Source organism: Archocentrus centrarchus, chromosome 12 (genome assembly GCF_007364275.1).
Source record: "Archocentrus centrarchus isolate MPI-CPG fArcCen1 chromosome 12, fArcCen1, whole genome shotgun sequence".
Taxonomy (NCBI): domain Eukaryota; kingdom Metazoa; phylum Chordata; class Actinopteri; order Cichliformes; family Cichlidae; genus Archocentrus; species Archocentrus centrarchus.
The window spans coordinates 21,679,275-21,698,613 of record NC_044357.1 but is presented as its reverse complement, the minus strand read 5'-3'; the positions used below and the strand labels follow the sequence as shown (position 1 = coordinate 21,698,613).

The window sequence follows — 19,339 nt, the reverse complement described above, 5'->3', positions numbered from 1 at the left end:
AATTTCTCATTATACAGGTCTCTAATCAGCCAGTCACATGGCAGCATTTAGGTATGCAGACATAATCGAGACAACCTGCTGAAGTTCAAACTGAGCATTAGAATGAGGAAGAACGGTGATTTAAGTGGCGGAACAACTGAACTATCGTTCAGTAGTTCAGAAACTGCTGATCTGCTGGGATTTTCCCACAAAGCCATCTTTAAGCTTTACAGAGAATGGTCCAAAATATCTCTGGGCAAAAATGCCTTGTTGATGTCAGAGGTTGGAGGAGAATGACCAGATTGCTTCAAATCGATTAAAAAAGTAACAGTAACTCAAATAACCACTCGTTAGAACCAAAGCAGAAGAGCGTCTCTGAATGCACCACATGTTGATCCTTGAAGCAGATGGGCTACAGCAGTAGAATACCACACTGGGTGTCAGCTAAGAACAGGAAATTGTGGCTACAATTCACCAAAAGAGGATTGGAAAAACACTGCCTGGTCTGACCAGTCTCATTTTTTCCTGCAGCATTGAGACATTAGGGAGACTTTGGTATAAACAACATGATAGCATGGATCCGTCCTGCCATATACAGTACCAACAGTTCAGGCTGCTGGTAGTGTAATTGTGTGGGGAATATTTTCTTGGTACACGTTGGGCCCCTAGTCATTTAAACATCACAGCCTAAAGTATCATTGCTGCCCATGTCCATCTCTTTATGGCCACAGTACTCCCATGTTCTGAGGGCTTCTTCCACCAGGATAACATGCTTGTCACAAAACTCAAACATCTCAAACTGGTCTCTTAAACATGACGAGTTCACTTTATTCAAATGGCTTCTACAGTCGTCAGATCTCAATCCAGCAGAGCACCTTTGGGATGTCGAAGAAAGAGAGATATGCATCATGGCTGTGCAGCTACATTTGCAAAGCATTTTGTCAAATCTGTGCCATGGAGAATTAAGGCAATTCTGAAGGCAAAACTGGGTCAAACCCAGTATTAGCAAGGTGTACCTAATAAAATATCTGATGACTATTTTTATGCATTTTCTGGTTCATCTGTAACATTGTAATTAGGTGACAGCAACAGTGTAATTAGTGGTGCCAAGAAAATGTCAAAATTGCCATTTTTCTATATTGTCCTCTACACAGAGCTCCCTGTACACGGAGGAGGTAGTAGTGAAATATTTTATACACAACTTGTCTGTTGCTGCTCTGTAAGAAAAAGTGCACTTAGATATATTTGGTAAAGCGTGAAATTAAACTTTGTATCATGTACAATGGGTGCATTTTTATTTATTTTTTACTGTTGTTAATTTAAGAATCTTTCTTTTCTCAGTACTCTGGGAGTAGTTGTGATTTTAGTTTGTAGTTTGTGTATTCAGTAACTTTCCTGAGTTACTGATGAGCCACAGGGGGTCCAGTGGCAGATAATAACACTGAGATTACAGCTTTTGTGAGCTTTCTCTAAATCCTTCAAACATTAGATTTTTGCATTAAATTTGCGCTCGCATAGATTTCTTTACTTTTTAAAAAATACAGTCAAGAAGGAATGAACTAGAAACGCTGTGTATCGAGTGTGACAGCCACATTATGTACCACTAATTAATTAAAAATCCTTCACACTCACGCTGTCCTTGGCCAATGTCACTCTTTGAATGATGGCTCAACTGTATGTAATTATCGTAACAGCTAGTTTTTAAACCCCCACGCTTACTTCCCATAATTAGTGATCAAAATGTGCAGCATCTGCAGTGACAGCAATGGTTCCTGCAAAGAAACTGCCTCCTGCACCTGTGGCAGATTCTTTGTGCATTTACTGTAAAAAACAAACAAACAAAAAAAAAGCTAGCTTTGTATTGTGGAAGAAGTGTCCAAAGAAGCATTCCATGAAAAAATTCACTACCAGTTTTAGTTCTTCAGCAAAAATTTGAAGCATGAATTGAAGAAGTGTAATTTCACTGTGTTGTATGAAAAGCTTTTATTGTGGATTTTGAAGATGGAAAAACAATCCAAGGGAAAGATTAGAGGAAAAGGAGAACAAAGAAAAAAGAAAATGAAATGTTTAAAAAGGGTTGGAAAGAAAATACATTAGAACAGGAAACAGAAAAACAGAAACCGAAAAAATACAGAAGCATGTAAGAAGTGGACGGAAGAGAAGGCCAGGAAGGAAGGGAGGACAGGATGGTTGGAAAAGAAGAAAGCAATTCAGAAAGTGTGAAAGGGAAGGAATGACTGAATGAAGAAAAGGAGGGAGGGCACTAAGGAAGGAATGAGGAAAGGGATCAATAAAATAAGGGAGGAAAGAAGGTAAGTAGGTATGGAAACAAGAACAGGAGAATGGGCAAAAGAAAAAGGAAGGAAGGTTGGCAGCAAGGGAAGAAGGGAGCATTAAAAAGGACTAGAATAATGAATGGTTGAAGGAAGACTGAAGGATGTAAAAGGAGGAGAGGAAAGAAGAGGGAAGGATGTCGAGGAATTAAGGAAAAGAAACAATGAAATAAGATGGATTGAATAAAGAGAAAAAGTTGAGGAGGTTTCAGAGAAGCAAGGATGGCAGAGAGGAAGGAGAGGGAAGGATAAAAGGAAGACAAGAAGGAAAGGGGCACAGAAAGGAGATAAGGTAGATTTGAAGGAAGAATTAAGGGAAAGCAGGAAGGAAGACTGGAAAGGAAGGAAATTGGGAAAGGAAGGAAGGAGGGGGCCAAAGGACAACAAGTAAGAGGAACAAGGTAGGAAGGAAAAGGTAGGGAGAAAGGAAAGGAAAGAAGGACCGAAAGGAGGAAATGGAAGGAATGAAAGATGAAGGGAGGAAAAGAAGAAAAAAAGAGTAATTATTTTTCACAGAAAACCCAAGAATCAAAACGACCCCCTATGATCAAGCATTTGGCAACAGTGGGAAGGAAAAACTCCCTTTTAACAGGAAGAAACCTCCAGCAGAACCAGGCTCAGGGAGGGGCAGTCATCTGTCACGACTAGTTGGGGCTGAGGGGAGAGAAACAGGACAAAAGACACGCTGTGGAAGAGAGACAGAGATTAATAACAAATGATTAAAGGCAGAGTAAACAGAGTAAAAGGAGGTAAATGAAAAGAAACGCTCAGTACATCATGGGAACCCCCCCAGCAGCCTAGCCCTAACTATAAGCTTGATCAAAAAGGAAAGTTTTAAGCCTAATCTTAAAAATAGAGAGGGTGTCTGTCTCCCGAATCCAAGCTGGGAGCTGGTTCCACAGAAGAGGGGCCTGAAAGCTGAAGGCTCTGCCTCCCATTCTACTCTTAAGTATCCTAGGAGCCACAAGTAAGCCAGCAGTCTGAGAGCAAAGTGCTCTATTGGGGTGATATGGGACTATGAGGTCTTTGAGATAAGATGGGGCCTGATTATTCAAGACCTTGTATGTGAGGAGAAGGATTTTAAATTCTATTCTAGATTTAACAGGGAGCCAATGAAGAGAAGCCAATATGGGAGAAATCTGCTCTCTCTTTCTAGTCCCTGTCAGTACTCTAGCTGCAGCATTTTGGATCAGCTGAAGGCTTTTCAGGGAGCTTTTAGGGCAGCCTGATAATAATGAATTACAATAGTCCAGCCTAGAAGTAATAAATGCATGAATGAGCTTTTCAGCATCACTCTGAGAAAGGATGTTTCTAATTTTAGAAATATTGCACAAATGCAAAAAAGCAGTCCTACATATTTGTTTAATATGTGCATTGAAGGACAAATCCTGGTCAAAAATGACTCCAAGATTTCTCACAGTGTTACTGGAGGCCAAAGTAATGCCATCCAGAGTAAGTATCTGGTTAGACACCATGTTTCTAAGATTTGTGGGGTCGAGTACAAGAACTTCAGTTTGATCTGAATTTAGAAGCAGGAAATTAGAGGTCATCCAGGCCTTAATGTCTTTAAGACATTCCTGCAGTTTAACTCATTGATGTGTGTCATCTGGCTTCATGGATAGGTAAAGCTGAGTATCATCTGCATAACAATGAAAATTGATAATGTAAATAGAATTGGTCCTGGCACAGAACCCTGTGGAACTCCATAATTAACCTTAGTGTGTGAAGAAGACTCCCCATTTACATGAACAAATTGGAGTCTATTAGATAAATATGATTCAAACCACTGCAGTGCAGTACCTTTAATACCTATAGCATGCTCTAATCTCTGTAATAAAATGTTATGGTCAATCGTATCAAAGCTGCACTGAGGTCCAACAGGACAAGCACAGAGATTAGTCCACTGTCAGAGGCTCTAAGAAGATCATTTGTAACCTTCACTAATGCTGTTTCTGTACTGTGATGAATTCTGAAACCTGACTGAAACTCTTCAAATAAACCGTTCCTCTGCAGATGATCAGTTAGCTGTTTTACAACTACTCTTTCAATCTGTGAGAGAAAAGGAAGGTTGGAGATTGGCCTATGATTAGCTAAGACAGCTGTGTTAAGTGATGGCTTTTTAAGTAGAGGTTTAATTACAGCCACCTTGAAGGTCTGTGGTAAATAGCCAACTAATAAAGACAGATTGATCATTTTTAAGATTGAAGCATCAATAATTGGAAAGACTTCTTTGAACAGTCTAGTAGGAATGGGATCTAATAAACATGTTGATGGTTTGGAGGAAGTAACTATTGAAGTTAACTCTGAAAGATCAATTGGAGCGAAAAAGTCTAAACAAATACCAGCAGTGCTGAAAGCAGCCGAACATGAAGAATAATCTTTGAGATGGTTATGAATAATTTTTTCTCTAATGTCTAAAATGTTATTTGTAAAGAAATCCATGAAGTCACTACTAGTTAACGTGAAAGGAATACTCGGCTCTACAGAGCTCTGACTCTTTGTCAGCCTGGCTACAGTGCTGAAAACAAACCTGGGGTTGTTCTTATATTCTTTAAATAATGATAAATAGTAAGATGTCCTAGCTTTACGGAGGGCTTTTTTATAGAGCAACAAACTCTTTTTCCAGGCTAAATGAGCATCTTCTAATTTAGAGAGACGCCATTCCCTCTCCAGCTTTCGGGTTATCTGCTTTAAGCTGTGCGTTTGTGAATTATACCACGGAGTCAGGCACTTCTGATTTGAAGCTTTCCTTTTCAGAGGAGCCACAGTATCCAAAGTTATACGCAGTGAGGATGTAAAACTACTTACAAGATAATCGACCTCACTGGGAGCAGAGTTTAGGTAGCTGCTCTGCACTGTGTTGGCACTGAAGAGCATAACAATGAAGGAATTAGATCCTTAAACTTAGTTACAGCACTTTCAGAAAGACTTCTACTGTAATAAAACTTATTCCCCACTGCTGTGTAATCCATTAAAGTAAATGTAAATGTTACTAAGAAATGATCAGACAGGAGGGGGCTTTCAGGGAATACTGTTAAGTCTTCAGTTTCTATGCCATATGTCAGGACAAGATCCAGAGTATGATTAAAGTGGTGGGTGGGCTCCTTTACATTTTGAGAGAAGCCAATTGAATCTAACAATAGATTAAATGCAGTGTTGAGGCTGTCATTCTCAGCATCTACATGGATGTTAAAATCACCCACTATAATTATTTTATCTGAACTGAGCACTAAATCAGATTAAAAAGTCTGAGAAATCAGACAGAAACTCTGAGGAAGGACCAGGTGGACGATAGATAATAACAAATAAAACAAGTTTTTGATTTTCCCAGTTAGGATAGACAAGACTAAGAGTCAGGCTTTCAAAAGAATGAAAACTTTGTCTGGGTCTTTGATTAATTAATAAGCTGGAATGGAAGATTGCTGCTAATCCTCCTCCTCGACCTGTGCTTCGAGCATTCTGACAGTTACTGTGACTCGGGGGTGTTGATTCATTTAAACTAACATATTCATCCTGCTGTAACCAGGTTTCTGTAAGGCAGAATAAATCAATATGTTGATCAATTATTAAATCATTTACTAACAGGGGCTTGGAAGAGAGAGACCTAATATTTAATAATCCACATTTAACTGTTTTATTCTTTGGTGCTGTTGATGAAGCTATATTATTTTTTCTTTTTGAATTTTTATGCTTAAATAGGTTTTCTTTTTGCTGATATTTGTTTTTTTTTTTTTTTTTTGGTGGTTTGGGAGCAGGCACCGACTCTATGGGGATGGGGTTTTGGGGGGATGGCAGGAGGAGAGAAGCTGCAGAGAGGCGTGTAAGACTCTGCTTTCTGGTCTCAACCCTGGGTAGTCAGGTTTTAGGAGGGTTAATAAATTAAGTAAGTAGGTAGAAAGGAAGGAAGGGAAGAACAAATAAAGGAAAGAAAGAAGGATGGCGAGGAAGAAGAAAGGAAGGAAAACCAAGAAGGAAGATGAGAAAAGTAAAAAAATGCATGAAGAGAAAATAAATGAAATGCAGGAATGAAAGAATGTAAAAATGTAATTAAAAACAAAATAAAGCAGACAAAGAGAAGAACAGAAAAGAAGGAAAAGAAACACAGTAAATACAAAAGTATCAGAATAAGGAGAGAAGCCTGGTGGACCATGTTTCTGTAGAATAACATACTGTACCTTACTCACATGCATGTGTTCTACTAACAGAATATATATACATCCTCTAATATAAACCTGGTCCAGTTCTTGTTAATGCAGCCTGAGTTGAAAGGGTTTTGAGTGTCGGCTGCACTACATCAACCAGACTAACTGTACTCTCAATTTACACAGAGGGACAAAAGGCAAGGACATCAACACTATCAAGTCCCTGAGGGTCCTGCGGGTCCTGCGGCCACTGAAGACCATTAAACGGCTGCCCAAACTGAAGGTACAGTAATCGAATCTGTCAAAAGAGCAAAAAAAAACAAACCAAAACAAAAAAAACAGAGTAGCTGGTGCAGCACTGACAGATTGACACAGTATTACAAGTAATGATCTAACGTCATGTTTAAAATTACTTATGAATCTGTAGTTTTAAATGTGAGACTGAATAAATCTTCAGAGCATCCTTTACAGAGCTCATGTCACATAGATCAGAAGTAAAGAAGCAGTTCTGTGCAAGAAGGCACACAGTCTTTTTCTCTTGCATTTCCCAGAACACACAGTAAAAGTCCATCTAAAAGCTCAGCACCGATCTTGGCAGCTATGTACATATATTACTGGTTTTAATTTGAGTGGTTACCAGTGTTGATAAGTGCATGTATAAAATAATTACTTTTTTCTTTGTAGAGTGACTTTGTCTCATTAAACAACTCTGGCTCTGGTGTTGAATACAATGGCATGCTAAATACATTCCCTGGAATGGGCTAGGGCATGAGGGAAGTAGTGTCCAGGTAAAAAAAAACAAGGGTCAAAAGAGGATTTTGAACACAGGGTTAAACAGCTACTCACTAACAGCTTACAACACTGATAAACTGGCCCACAAATGCTGGTGAAAGGTAATCTCCCAGCTCCAGTTTTTGCACTCCAGTGCTGATTGTTGAGTGGAGGAGGAAAGCGAGCCACACTAACACACAAACACAGTATGCCTACTAAGCCAAGAAAAACGATGCACATTTAAATACACTTATAGTATAATAAGTAGTGGATATACCTGCCTACATGCAGTTGAAACAGTTTTGAACCTCAAATGTCTACAAGAATCAGTGCAGCAACACAACTGCCTCATGTAAATCCTGGTTTGTCTGTTGATCGGCTGGCGCTATTCAGCATTTGTTGCGTGCCATGTCTCCTCCTTATACATCTCGGGCATGCATGCAGGGCACGCAGTCAGGAGGTCGACAAAGTAGCAGAAAACCTGCTGTACAGTATCACATGTGCTTGAACGGTGGCCCTGAAAAGTGTGACGCTTGCTCCTCTGTCATAGGTTTGGATTCACAGCACTTTCTTTTAATGGACACTAGTGTCACAGAACAGTCTCAGTTTACCCTTTGTATATTCAGTATGTGTCTGAAGCACTGACTCAGCTGTTCTGGTACAGTAGTATGAGGGAGCTCCTTACACAGAGTTGGAGCTAAAACAGTAAAAGTGTGATCATGCTTGAGCCAGTCCACCTTTAAAAAAAAACAAAAAACAAAAAAGACCTCATAGGTCATTTTTGCAGGCAGGTGTTAAAATAAAGTTAGGTGACCTATGTGTTTCTCTGGCGTAATGGAAAATCTGCATTTGATGGACATGCCCCACTTTAGTTTAAGGCTGGGCTGTGGAACCTTTAACAAAAATTGACTCTTTGATCTGCAGGGTTCTGGGTGCATAATAAGGGATTAAGAGTTTCTAGATGTAAAGCAGAGCCATACCATGTATTGATTTAAAAATGATCAATACAATCTTAAATTGGATTCTATAATGAATGGGAAGCCTGTCCAGTTAAGAACAATAATAAATCACCAAAAATGCAGTTTCTGTTTGTTTTCAGCGTGATCAGTGCTTTTCTTTTGTAGCAGCTGTTTTAGAGGGGTCATAAATGCCAGTAGCCAGTCACCCTATAAAACACCACCTGGTTTAATGGTGGAGAAATGCATTAAGCTGCAATGGTTTTGAACACTTAGGAACTTCATTAATTTTCATTACTAACTTCACTACCTTACACACCTACAGTAGGTGAGTATTTGGTACTCAAAGGAGCAATGTGGCAATTAACAATGAAACGCATACTTAATAAGTGTCTAATGCACTGTGACACATTACACTGATTACATTGTTTAGCCAATGTTTTATGATTTTGGTGATGACTCTTGATATATTTAGTCAGTTAGACTAGATTGCTGACTGCATCTGCAGCTTTAGTTTAATTTGACCTATCTGGTGCTCACTCACCTGTCAATCTTGAGCTAGCAGTTATTCCCTTTTTGTTTGAGATTAATTGTCAATTATTCCAAATTGACTTTCTTGCAGATATTAGGTTACTGCAGAAGTGAAGTCTTGTCTTCCATTTTCATACAAATATGTTTAAATTGTGCAAAAAAAAAGAAATCAAATTAAAGAATGAAAAGGTGTGTTTTTTTAACTACTACTACTGGATTTAAGCTACTATTATTGGAGGTGTTGTGTTAATTATACTGAGCTTTTGGAGAGTTGATCTCTACAGATATTTGTCCTCTGGACAAAGACGTTTTAAACCAATAGTTATAATTTATACAATATTTTGCCTTAAAAACTTTATTTTAGGTTTATCCAAAAAAGAGCACTGGGAGCACCAAAGCTGGATACAGTGCTAGATAGAATCTCAAGTGCCGTGAAAGGTGTGTGATGAAATGAATCAGTGAAGAAGAACAAAAAAAATGCTGTTGTGACCCTCAAATGTTGCCTCAGACACAGAAATGACAGCTTCCCTCTGCTGTTTGGATGAAACTGATCATCCAAAAGTAATGTATCTGACAAAAGATGAGAGATCTGATTGGGGTGGTAAAAGGGAGATGATTGAGACAGAACGAAAGTGGCAGACAGACGCCCATCCACAACTCTTCTTGGATACTTGTGCAGAGTGGTTTGACAGACAGGCTGGTTAGAGTAGCTCTGTCCTCATTCTGGAGGAAAACCAGCCTTGATAGGAATCACTCAAGCAGCAGCATATTCATTGGTTACACTGAATACGTGTCAGAATAGATCGACAAAGCGCTTCATCTCTCAGAGAGATCCCAGCACAAGCTGACAGAGAGAGTACTGTAACAGGCAGAGATGCACCGAAATAGACTTCATGCAAATGTGGTTTCATGTACCCAGTATGCGCTTATTTGGTTGCTTGCATATGGAAGGCAAATTAAAAAGAGGCTGATTGTGTCAACAAAGTGGTTGTATGTGGACTAGATTTGATCTAAAGCCAGATTACTTATCAGAACACAACAGCATTTCAATTCAGTCCAATTTAATCTTGTGCAGTTCAGTTCAATTCAGTAGTATTTAAATAGTGCCAGTTCACAAGAACAGTCATCTCAAAGTGCTTTGCATTGTAGTGTAAAGACCCTACAATATTAGGAAGAAACCCCAACAATCACATGACCCCCCTATGAGCAGCACTTGGCAACAGTGGGAAGGAAAAACTCCCTTTTAACAGGAAGAAACATCCAGCAGAACCAGAGAGGGGCAGCCATCCACCGTGACAGGTTGGGGAAGAGGGGAGGGAGAGACAGGACACAAAACACAGTATGGGAGAGAGAGACAGTTTTTAGTTGCTAATGGTTAAATGCAGAGAGGTGTATAAACACACAGAGAGTGAAAAGAGATGAGTGAAGACAGAATGCTCAGTGCATCATGGGAAGGCCCCCCGCAGCCTAAGCTTATAGCAGTATAACTTGAGGGATGGTTCAAAGTCACCTGACCCAGGCCTAACTATAAGCTTTATCAAAAAGGAAAGTTTTAAGCCTAATTTTAAAAGTAGAGAGGGTGTCTGTCTCCTGGATCCAAGCTGGGAGCTGGTTCCACAAAGAGGGGGCTGAAAGCTGAAGGCTCTGCCTCCCATTCTACCTCTGAAAACTCGAGGAACCACAAGTAAGCCAGCAGTCTGAGAACAAAGTGCTCTGTTAGGATAATAAGGTACAATGAGCTCTTTAAAATATGACGGTTCCTGATTATTCAAGAACTTTACAGTTCTGTGTACTCGTGTGTGTGTTTCTCAGGCCGTGTTTGACTGTGTTGTGAACTCTCTGAAGAACGTCCTCAACATCCTCATCGTCTACATCCTCTTCATGTTCATCTTCGCTGTGATTGCTGTTCAGCTCTTCAAGGGGAAATTCTTCTACTGCACTGATGAGTCCAAGACCCTGGAGAAAGACTGCAGGTACCTTTTTATTACTGTTTTCTCTTCTAGCTACTTCTTACTCGTTCAGCTTTTTCTCCTTTTTTGGTCACATCTTTTCAATTGCTTCTGTCTGCCCTTTTCTTTTCAGGGGTCAGTTTTTGGATTATGACAAGGATGATGTAAAGGCTCAGCACAGACTGTGGAAGAAGTACGAGTTTCACTATGATAATGTGCTGTGGGCTTTCCTGACACTCTTCACCGTCTCCACCGGAGAGGGCTGGCCACTGTAAGTCAGGACAGCCTGCACATCGCTTCATTTGAGTAGCACCTGCATCGAAGACATGAAACTGATAAATCTGATGAATTGGTTTACAAAGAAATAGTGCTTGCATTTTTTAGCTGATAATAAGTATTTGAATATTGGGAGCATTCTTGCCTTTTTCACATTGGAATTTGATTCATCCTGAAAGCCATTCGGCACACCTGGGGGCAGATTGTACTGTGCAGTTTAAATGTACCTGATTTCTCCCAGACTTAATTACTGTGCACTCTGTTAAGATGTAATCAAGTCCCATTGCATGGATGTTAGTCTGGCATTCTGTGCCTTAATGTCTGTGCCTGCGCTGAACTACCACAAGCAGATTCATCGTCGCCTCTGTCAAAGGTCGTTGATGCCTGTTTGCTTTTTGCATTTCATGCACTTACCTGAAGATGAAAAGTAAATTGCTAAACTGAGTGAGCTTGTCGTGAGAGCTAAAAATCTTCGAAACAAGTTGTGACAGCCCAATAACACCATGATCACAAGGAAGGACTCGTGGTTGGTTTTATGATAAGATATTGTACCTGCAGATACTGCTATATGAGTGCCAAAGATACAGCCTTGTAACTTTTTGTCATTAGGTTCAACTAACAAAAGCTGTAACCTAAAAAGATACAGATTCAGAGATAATGTATAAAAGAAAGAAGAAAATAAATAAAATGTAATAAATTAAATGGAAATGATGGAAGACAGTGCTCTGGGAACCTCATCGGCTCTCTGCTGATTAAAAGAGTGTCCACACTGGGAGTGCTGACGGTTGGTTGCATTAAACTCCAGTTGCCTAGATAGCCCATTTATTTACCGTGTCCATTACTGGTATCCTTTTTCTTATTGGTAGTCACTTCAATCGCTTGCCTCAGAGTTGAGAAAAATTTTGTCACGTGAACTCGCTAAATGTCATCGGCTTTCTGTGGTCACCACGTCGAATTGCTTCGTGTGTGGATGCCCCTTTAGCTTCTGGTGGCAATGGCCAATTTTTCAAGGCTTCCAGTGTAATTAGAATATCCTGGAGCAGATATCCAGTTCAAGATGGTCCTGTTCCATCTATAAATTAGAAAAAGGTATTTAAAAAAAAAAACGAAGTTGTCATCAGATGATAGCTGCGAGTTTCAAGATCACACGTCTTTCTTTTGTTTTCCACATGGGCCCATTACCAGCAAGCAACCAAAGCCTGCAAGCAAACTACAAATGAAAATCAGAAAACTTTTGTTTTTTGGGAATTTACTTGCTAAAGTGGCCTCTATGTTTGATGGTTTTATCAATAGATGCAATTTTAGGTATTGCCCGAGGTATTTAAAAGCTCTAATCAGCACTCTATCACACACAATTGAATAGAGCGACATGAAAAGACTTTCTTGGAGCCAACTTGAATACATTTGAGGAGGTTTAGTCACACGAGGACAAAAAGAAAACAGAGGACCAATATGAAGTTATTGGACCTACACAGATATTTTGTAAGGCATTACAACACCTTACCACCGGTTGTGAAAATCTTTAGTCATTTCAGTTTTTCCCTCTCTTTCAGCGTCCTGAAACACTCTGTGGATGCCACATACGAGGACCAGGGTCCCAGTCCAGGCTTTCGCATGGAGACATCCATTTTTTATGTGGTCTACTTTGTGGTGTTTCCCTTCTTCTTTGTCAACATATTTGTGGCTTTGATCATCATCACTTTTCAGGAGCAGGGAGACAAAGCCATGTCAGAATGTACATTGGAAAAGAATGAGGTGAGAAAGGAAAATAATGCACTTTATTGTTTTTTTCTTCTTCTGGGAAACAAATGACTGTCCACCCTACACACAGCACAAGCACAGTAATTTCTTCAGAAGCACTAGCACTCGTGGTGATCCTCTTCTAAATATCTCTTCTATGCAAATCATATTAAACATGACAATCCCCTTAAAGAGAATAAAGCACTTAAAAGGGAAGCAGCAGGGCTTACTGTATCTTCTCACTCTCTTCATCTCTTCTTCGAAGGGACTTTGTGAAAATCCTGCTGTTTTCTATCTGTGATGTGTTTGCTAGTTATCAGAGAACTTTAAGTTGTGGTATCATCTTTTGATATTACACTCAGAAAAGTCATTAGTGGCATGCCAAGTGTCTTTTATTTTTCAAAGTTTGAATTCTTCTCTATGATGAAAAATATAAAGCTCTTGCATCACATCAGAGACCATTCTTACCCAGTCTGTTTTGTTTTGTCTTATTACTTACAGAGGGCTTGTATTGACTTTGCCATCAATGCCAAGCCACTGACGAGATACATGCCAGAGAATAAGCAGTCCTTCCAGTACAAAATGTGGAAATTTGTGGTCTCGTCTCCTTTTGAGTATGCCATCATGACTTTGATCGCTCTCAACACTGTCGTGCTGATGATGAAGGTCAGTTATTTCTCCCCCTAATGAGGCATGCAGCAGTTTCTCTCAGGTACCTCTGAGGCAGACAAAATAGTGCATTGGCTCAGTGATACTTATGCAGTTCCCAACACAACAGACTGCTGAAATATTAAAAAGGATTAGAGGAGATGTTTTTATAAATGCACCATTAAATAATTTAGTTTTCATGGCAATGATATAAGAATACCAACTATGTTCAGGCCTTGAAACATACTGTAGTCAAAAATTGACTGTTGACACTTCTGCTAAACATTGCCTTTTGCTCTGAGGGTAAAGAGCTTGTACTTTGTTCTGTTCCTTTGCTCACCTACCTATTCATTTAGGTAATCCGGGTTATTTTGGGCAAAGAACTCCATTTAAACTGTCCAAAGATTTCTAGTTTATCTGATCTGGTCTGAATGCTTATTCCTACTATCAGGCAGCCATGGAAACCAAAAACCATAGCTGATATAAATTTAGCTGATTTTGATCTTCAAGGTTGTGTACTTGGGATACTCTGCACTGCTTCCTGCATGGCTGCAATTTTTAGAAAACTCTCTCGAAGGCCCATTCTGACCCAAGCACTGCATCAAAACAGTAAAACATCCATCCATCCATCCATCCATCCATCCATCCACCTTTGCCACTTATCTATGTTCAGGTCGCAGGGCAGTTTAAGCAGAGAAGCTCAGACCTCCCTCTCCCTGGCCATCTCTTCCAGCTCACCAAGGGGGAGACTGAAGCATTCCCAAGCCAGCTGAGATATATCATCCTGGCATCCTGGTCAGATTCCTGAACCAGCTCAACTGGCTTTTTTGATGTAGAGGAATAGTGGCTCTACTTTTAGCACCTCCCAAATGACCAACCTCCTCAGCCTCCTCCTCTCCAAGAGAGAGCCCCTTATGCCTTATGGAACTATAGTATTTAATTGAAATCAGTAGCAACCCGTCTCCACTGTACTCTGTGAGTAGAGCACCGCTTACCTCTTCTGAGTTGCCTGATGGTTTGCCAGAATCCCTTTAAGGCCGACCAAAAGTTTTGTTCCATGGTCTCAAGAAACACTTTCCACACCCAAATCTTTGCTTCAGCTCCTGCCAGAGCTCCAGTGCACCCCACCTGTCAGCCAGGCCTATAGGCCTCAGCCTGATGAAGCCCTTCACCTTCAGTGTCCACCATCTAGTTTAGGGATTACTGCCACGACAGGCATCAATAACCTTGCAGCTGCAGCTCTGTGAAGTTACCTCAGCAATGGAGGTGCAGAACGTGGTGCTGTGAGAGGTGAACCCACAGGAGGATGGACCCGTGTAGCTGGCTAAGCCTGGCTCCTTGAGCTAAGACCCATCCATAAGATGCTCACCCTCAAGCCCCTACCCAAGGCTTGGCTCCAGTGTTGGACCCTGGTAACCCTTCAAGGGAGGTGCACAAGGATATGACCTTGAAGGCCAGATTTTTTTAGGGGTGGAGTCCTGGACCTTAATGGTCACAGTTTGTGTTTAATTCAATATCAGGAAGCAGCAATAATTGATCATCTGCTGGGGGGGTCATGGTGTCTTTATAGCAGTCTTCATGAACTAACACAGACATACACAAACCCAGATCATTTCAGTGTCACTCAGTGTCAACTGAGTTGCAATACAAGCCTTTGCTGATATGTAAGAGGTTTAAAATTTAATCAGCCTGAACTGACAGATGGAAATTTACCTTGCAGACATCTCTGGTGGGTGTGAGCAGTCCAGAACAGAACACAAGTGAATAAACATTGATAAAAGTGATCTGCAGTGCTTGGTTTTTGTATTTACAGCTCTAGTTTTCAGCTTCATATACAGAGGCTGTCTGATCCATGCACTAAGTGTGTAATAAATGGGATAATGGGAGTAATTTTCACACACACACATTGCAAATTAAATATAACTAAAGATATTTAAAAGTAGGTATTCAGTGTTTCATGTTTCACCTTCTGTCCTCAGTTTTATGACGCTCCAGAAGTGTATGAGTCCATGCTGAAATACTTGAACATCGTCTTCACAGGCCTCTTCACAATCGAGTGCATACTCAAATTAATTGCCTTCAATCCACTGGTGAGTTATTTTTGTCCATATACTGCACTGTGCTCTGCAAGCAGCTGTTCACTGTTATAACATGTTCCAGTTTACACATAAAGGGTTAAGTGAATTGGTTCTTCTGAAGGGTAAATTGATTTCAAGGATGTGATCTTTAAAGGCATCTTTTAGTGAGTCACACAGTCTCGCTTTGAGAAGCTTGTATGGATCTTACCTAAGCATTATGACACAAACAGTAAATAAAATGTAACTTTTTTAAGTATTAAATTCAGAAACAGGAGGGGTTAGGTAATAACAAAAAGAGGGAGATGAACAGAAGAGTGCACAAAAGAAATAAATCTCCCAACGTGGCGCCGTCTGGCCTCCAGCGAAGCATTTCATCTTAGGCTCTATTCCATTTGTGAGGCCCATTTATTAAATAGCTTTTCTCACACACCACTTACCTCCACCTGTTTAGCTGTTAAGGCCAGATGACTGCGCGCACACTGCTGTCATAAATGCTCTGCTGCCACTGTAGCTCTGCAGTATGCAGCTGCAGGGCCTGGCAGCAGCCTCTGCCCTCAGCAACAGGATGATTGACCAGTCTGAAACAGCTCATAAGTTATGCAAAAGAGTGTGTTAGCATTTGCGTGCGTGAATATGTGTTGTGTACGCCCATACTGAGTTGATTTCTGTGCCCAAAGGAGATGGCTAGTGTTTTTGTGTCTTTATTTTTTGGACACTTTCTGCCACTGGCAGGTAGTTGTGCAGAGAGGTGCAAACAGGAGGTTCATTCAACTGAGGCAGTCCAAAGGGAGCAGCTGCTGGAAAGCGGATCGTAGATTTTCTGCTGGGATTAGACGTCTCAGAGCGCAGTCGGGCAAATCGCAGTGTTGCCAGTGTGGTCATTTTATTTAAAACAGCAAATTAAATGCAGAGCAATAAGGGAAAAATACTAATTTATATAAACTATAATTAAACGTATTTTAAAACTGACATCATAGTCAACTTTGACCTATAATTTAAAACTATGGTATGTAATACAATTCTTCACAGCTAGTTTATACTTATTGATTTAGTCCTTTTAATCCCTGCAATCATTTGAAAACAGCAGAACTTGTTAAAAATACGATAATCATGAGTGCCTGCATTTTATTTTTACCTTAAAGCTTTCAATATTTTGTGCTTTTGGAGCCAGAACTGACTATATTTAGTGTAGAGGGCAAGGTGCTAAGTTATCAACTAATGCTAGCAAGCCTGGTTAGAAAGGTATATGTAAAGACTGTATGGGTGCAATGCCAAAATATCTCTTTATTAGTACTAAGCATTATAATACTAGAATTTGAGTCATAAAAACTGGAGCATGAATTTCTTATACAGTCTGTTAGTATAATTCACAGCCAATCAAGTCATGTGTTTTTTGTCTGATGTTCCTTTAAAAGCTGCCTTGCTCAAGTAACATAACGACAACTGTAATATCTACAATCATGGAACAAAAGAGAAGGGATGGGATCATCTTACCAAATAAAAACACTCATTTATAAAATTTCTCATTCAACAATCATTTCCAGTGGTTCAGCTTCTACATATAACAGCAGCGTGCATATTTTCAACATATAAGTGGTAACAGTATTTGTGTCCTTTACAAAGACAAAGACAACTGCTCATCTGCCAGTATTCTCATCCTGCTCTCTTGTCTCCTTCCCCTTTTAAGCACCACTTTTTCAGCTGGCTTGTTAAATACAATTTAAAATTAAAAATGAACTACTCTAGAAGAAACATGCTGAAAAACAAATTGTTGCAATTTTGCACACATTTTCCACAAATGACAGAGAGCAAGGTCATGCCATCCAGCATGCCACCCCGCCATCAAACAAGGCACCTATTTTTCATCAGTGTACTTTAAAATAATTGACTAAATATTTTCAGCTAAAGTTCAGTTCATAAGGAAAATATATACTGCATAAATAAAGTTAGGCTTTGATTCACAAGATAGCACCTTGACTTAAATATATAACTTGAACTTAACCCAGCTAACAGCAGTGCTCATATGCTCACAAATGACACACACACACACACACACACACACATACACACACACTCACACACACACACACACACACACCAGACTGGTCAGTACAATTACTGTTTCATGTTTTATTGCCGTCCATTATGAGCGTAAATATTGTAATAACTCTCAGTTTATGACTGCGAATGTGAATGAGAGGCAAGTTGTAAAGCCCCTTGAATAAAAGCTCTATATAAACACAACCATTTTCTATTAAAATGTTGACATAAAAGGGTGGGAATAGTTTAAAAAGCAGTGGATTTAAACAGTTATCAGATTCTCTTTTATTGTGAGAACTGGGAGACTACTTGGTTGAGAACTAAAGAAGCCTTTTGGACGAGAGGTGAAACAAAAAGAAGTCCAGTTGCCCTTTTTTTTCAAGCTCCAGAGACTGGGAGACAAAATAATGCTGAAGACACTGCACAAAAGTTAGTGTCTATATTAAAGTTTTAATATATCCACTTTTCTTCTTTCTCTTCTTTTCAGAACTACCTGAAAGACCCCTGGAACGTGTTTGACTTGGTGACTGTGATTGGAAGCATCACAGACATTTTGTTTACAGAGATAAATGTAAGAGCTGCGTCGGTTATTACATTCACTCCCTCGCATGGGTCACTAACTACATGGGTACCAAAACTGCTCAGCGCATGCTCATACTGTAGCTGCAGGTGCATTATGGCAAGGCAGCATGCTGGCACACAGGAACCAGATTTAGTCCAATGATGGGATAATGGACTAATCAAAGTTAATATTTTACTACAGGGGAAGTGATTTGCTCTGAGCATGCAAGCTTTCAAGTACTGTTATTATGATGAATCCATATTATATTTTTTGATGTTTTTGTCTGTAAAAAGCTGGGAAAAAGTTATGAAAAATACCCATATAAGCAGCCTGGGATGTCAAAAAATTTTGACATCCCAGGCTGCTGCCTTCACATTTTTTTTTGTTGTTGTCACCAATTCCTCCCAACTGTCTAATTATTAATTTTGTTGCTCTTATGACTTTCATTATCACCTCACTTGCAGACTAAAATTTTGAGCCGTTGAAGCATTAATTTGCATGTGCTTTTGCTTAATATATTTGTTTGTTTATTTTTACATTTTTCCAGCTTCAAAGTCATCAGTGTGGAAATCATGCTTTGCTGTTCTCTTACTGTCTCAGTCCTTGAATCAGAAGCTCAGCCAAGCAAGTGAATAGCAAAAATATGACATCATCAAAATCAATACACGAAGCAAAAGCCAAGCGCAGGTCATCGTGCTGCCGTTGCAGTCTTGAACATTTGGTTTCGTAATCGTAGCCGAAGAAAAGCAGCTGTGCAGATTGAGGACTGAGGCAGGTTACTTTAGCTTTCTGTGTTGCAAAGTCAGTCTTGGTGTGACTTTCTCTTCATGTGATCATTAGTCTTCTTCTCTGTCTCTTTTCTCTTGCTGCCCCCCCTCCCCCTCCCCCTGCTGTTTCCATCTTCTGCTGTGTCTTTCCTGGCGCCTGTGCCCTCACTCTGCTCCTTCTGTCACATCTGACACCTCTAGACGGTAAGTGGCTTTTCTTGTTGGCTGCTGATTTTGTCTGTCCCCCCCGTCCCTGTGTGTTGTTCTCTCCCACGGCTTTAGTTTAAAGTGTCTAGCTACACCTTGAATCTGAGATGATATAAAAGATCTATTAAACCACTGTGGCATGAAACGTGTGCTTTAACAGTAATAAGACCTTCTAGAGCAATTACTGTTGACTAAGCGCTTAATGTGAAAATGTAAAGCCTTTTAGTCACAATTCAGTCAGGACCATTATAGTGAAAAAAAACATTATTTCCATCGGCAATAATATTCTGGCAGCCTGGCCTTTTTTTTAATTTCTTTTTTTCTGGGACCTCCTTGTGCATACAGTCAAAGGCTGAGAGA

At 39.9% G+C, this 19,339-nt stretch overlaps 1 protein-coding gene across 1 annotated transcript in view; it reads left to right on the top strand.

The window, feature by feature from the left end:
• LOC115789007 (voltage-dependent N-type calcium channel subunit alpha-1B-like) overlaps positions 1 to 19,339 on the top strand; it is a 204,858-nt gene that overhangs the window by 155,588 nt on the left and 29,931 nt on the right. Inside the window, exons 30-37 of the mRNA XM_030742154.1 lie at positions 6,641 to 6,737; positions 10,525 to 10,685; positions 10,795 to 10,932; positions 12,491 to 12,692; positions 13,179 to 13,343; positions 15,305 to 15,415; positions 17,931 to 18,014; positions 18,974 to 18,976. Coding sequence (XP_030598014.1) covers positions 6,641 to 6,737; positions 10,525 to 10,685; positions 10,795 to 10,932; positions 12,491 to 12,692; positions 13,179 to 13,343; positions 15,305 to 15,415; positions 17,931 to 18,014; positions 18,974 to 18,976 — 961 coding nt within the window. The remainder of the gene's footprint in view (positions 1 to 6,640; positions 6,738 to 10,524; positions 10,686 to 10,794; positions 10,933 to 12,490; positions 12,693 to 13,178; positions 13,344 to 15,304; positions 15,416 to 17,930; positions 18,015 to 18,973; positions 18,977 to 19,339) is intronic.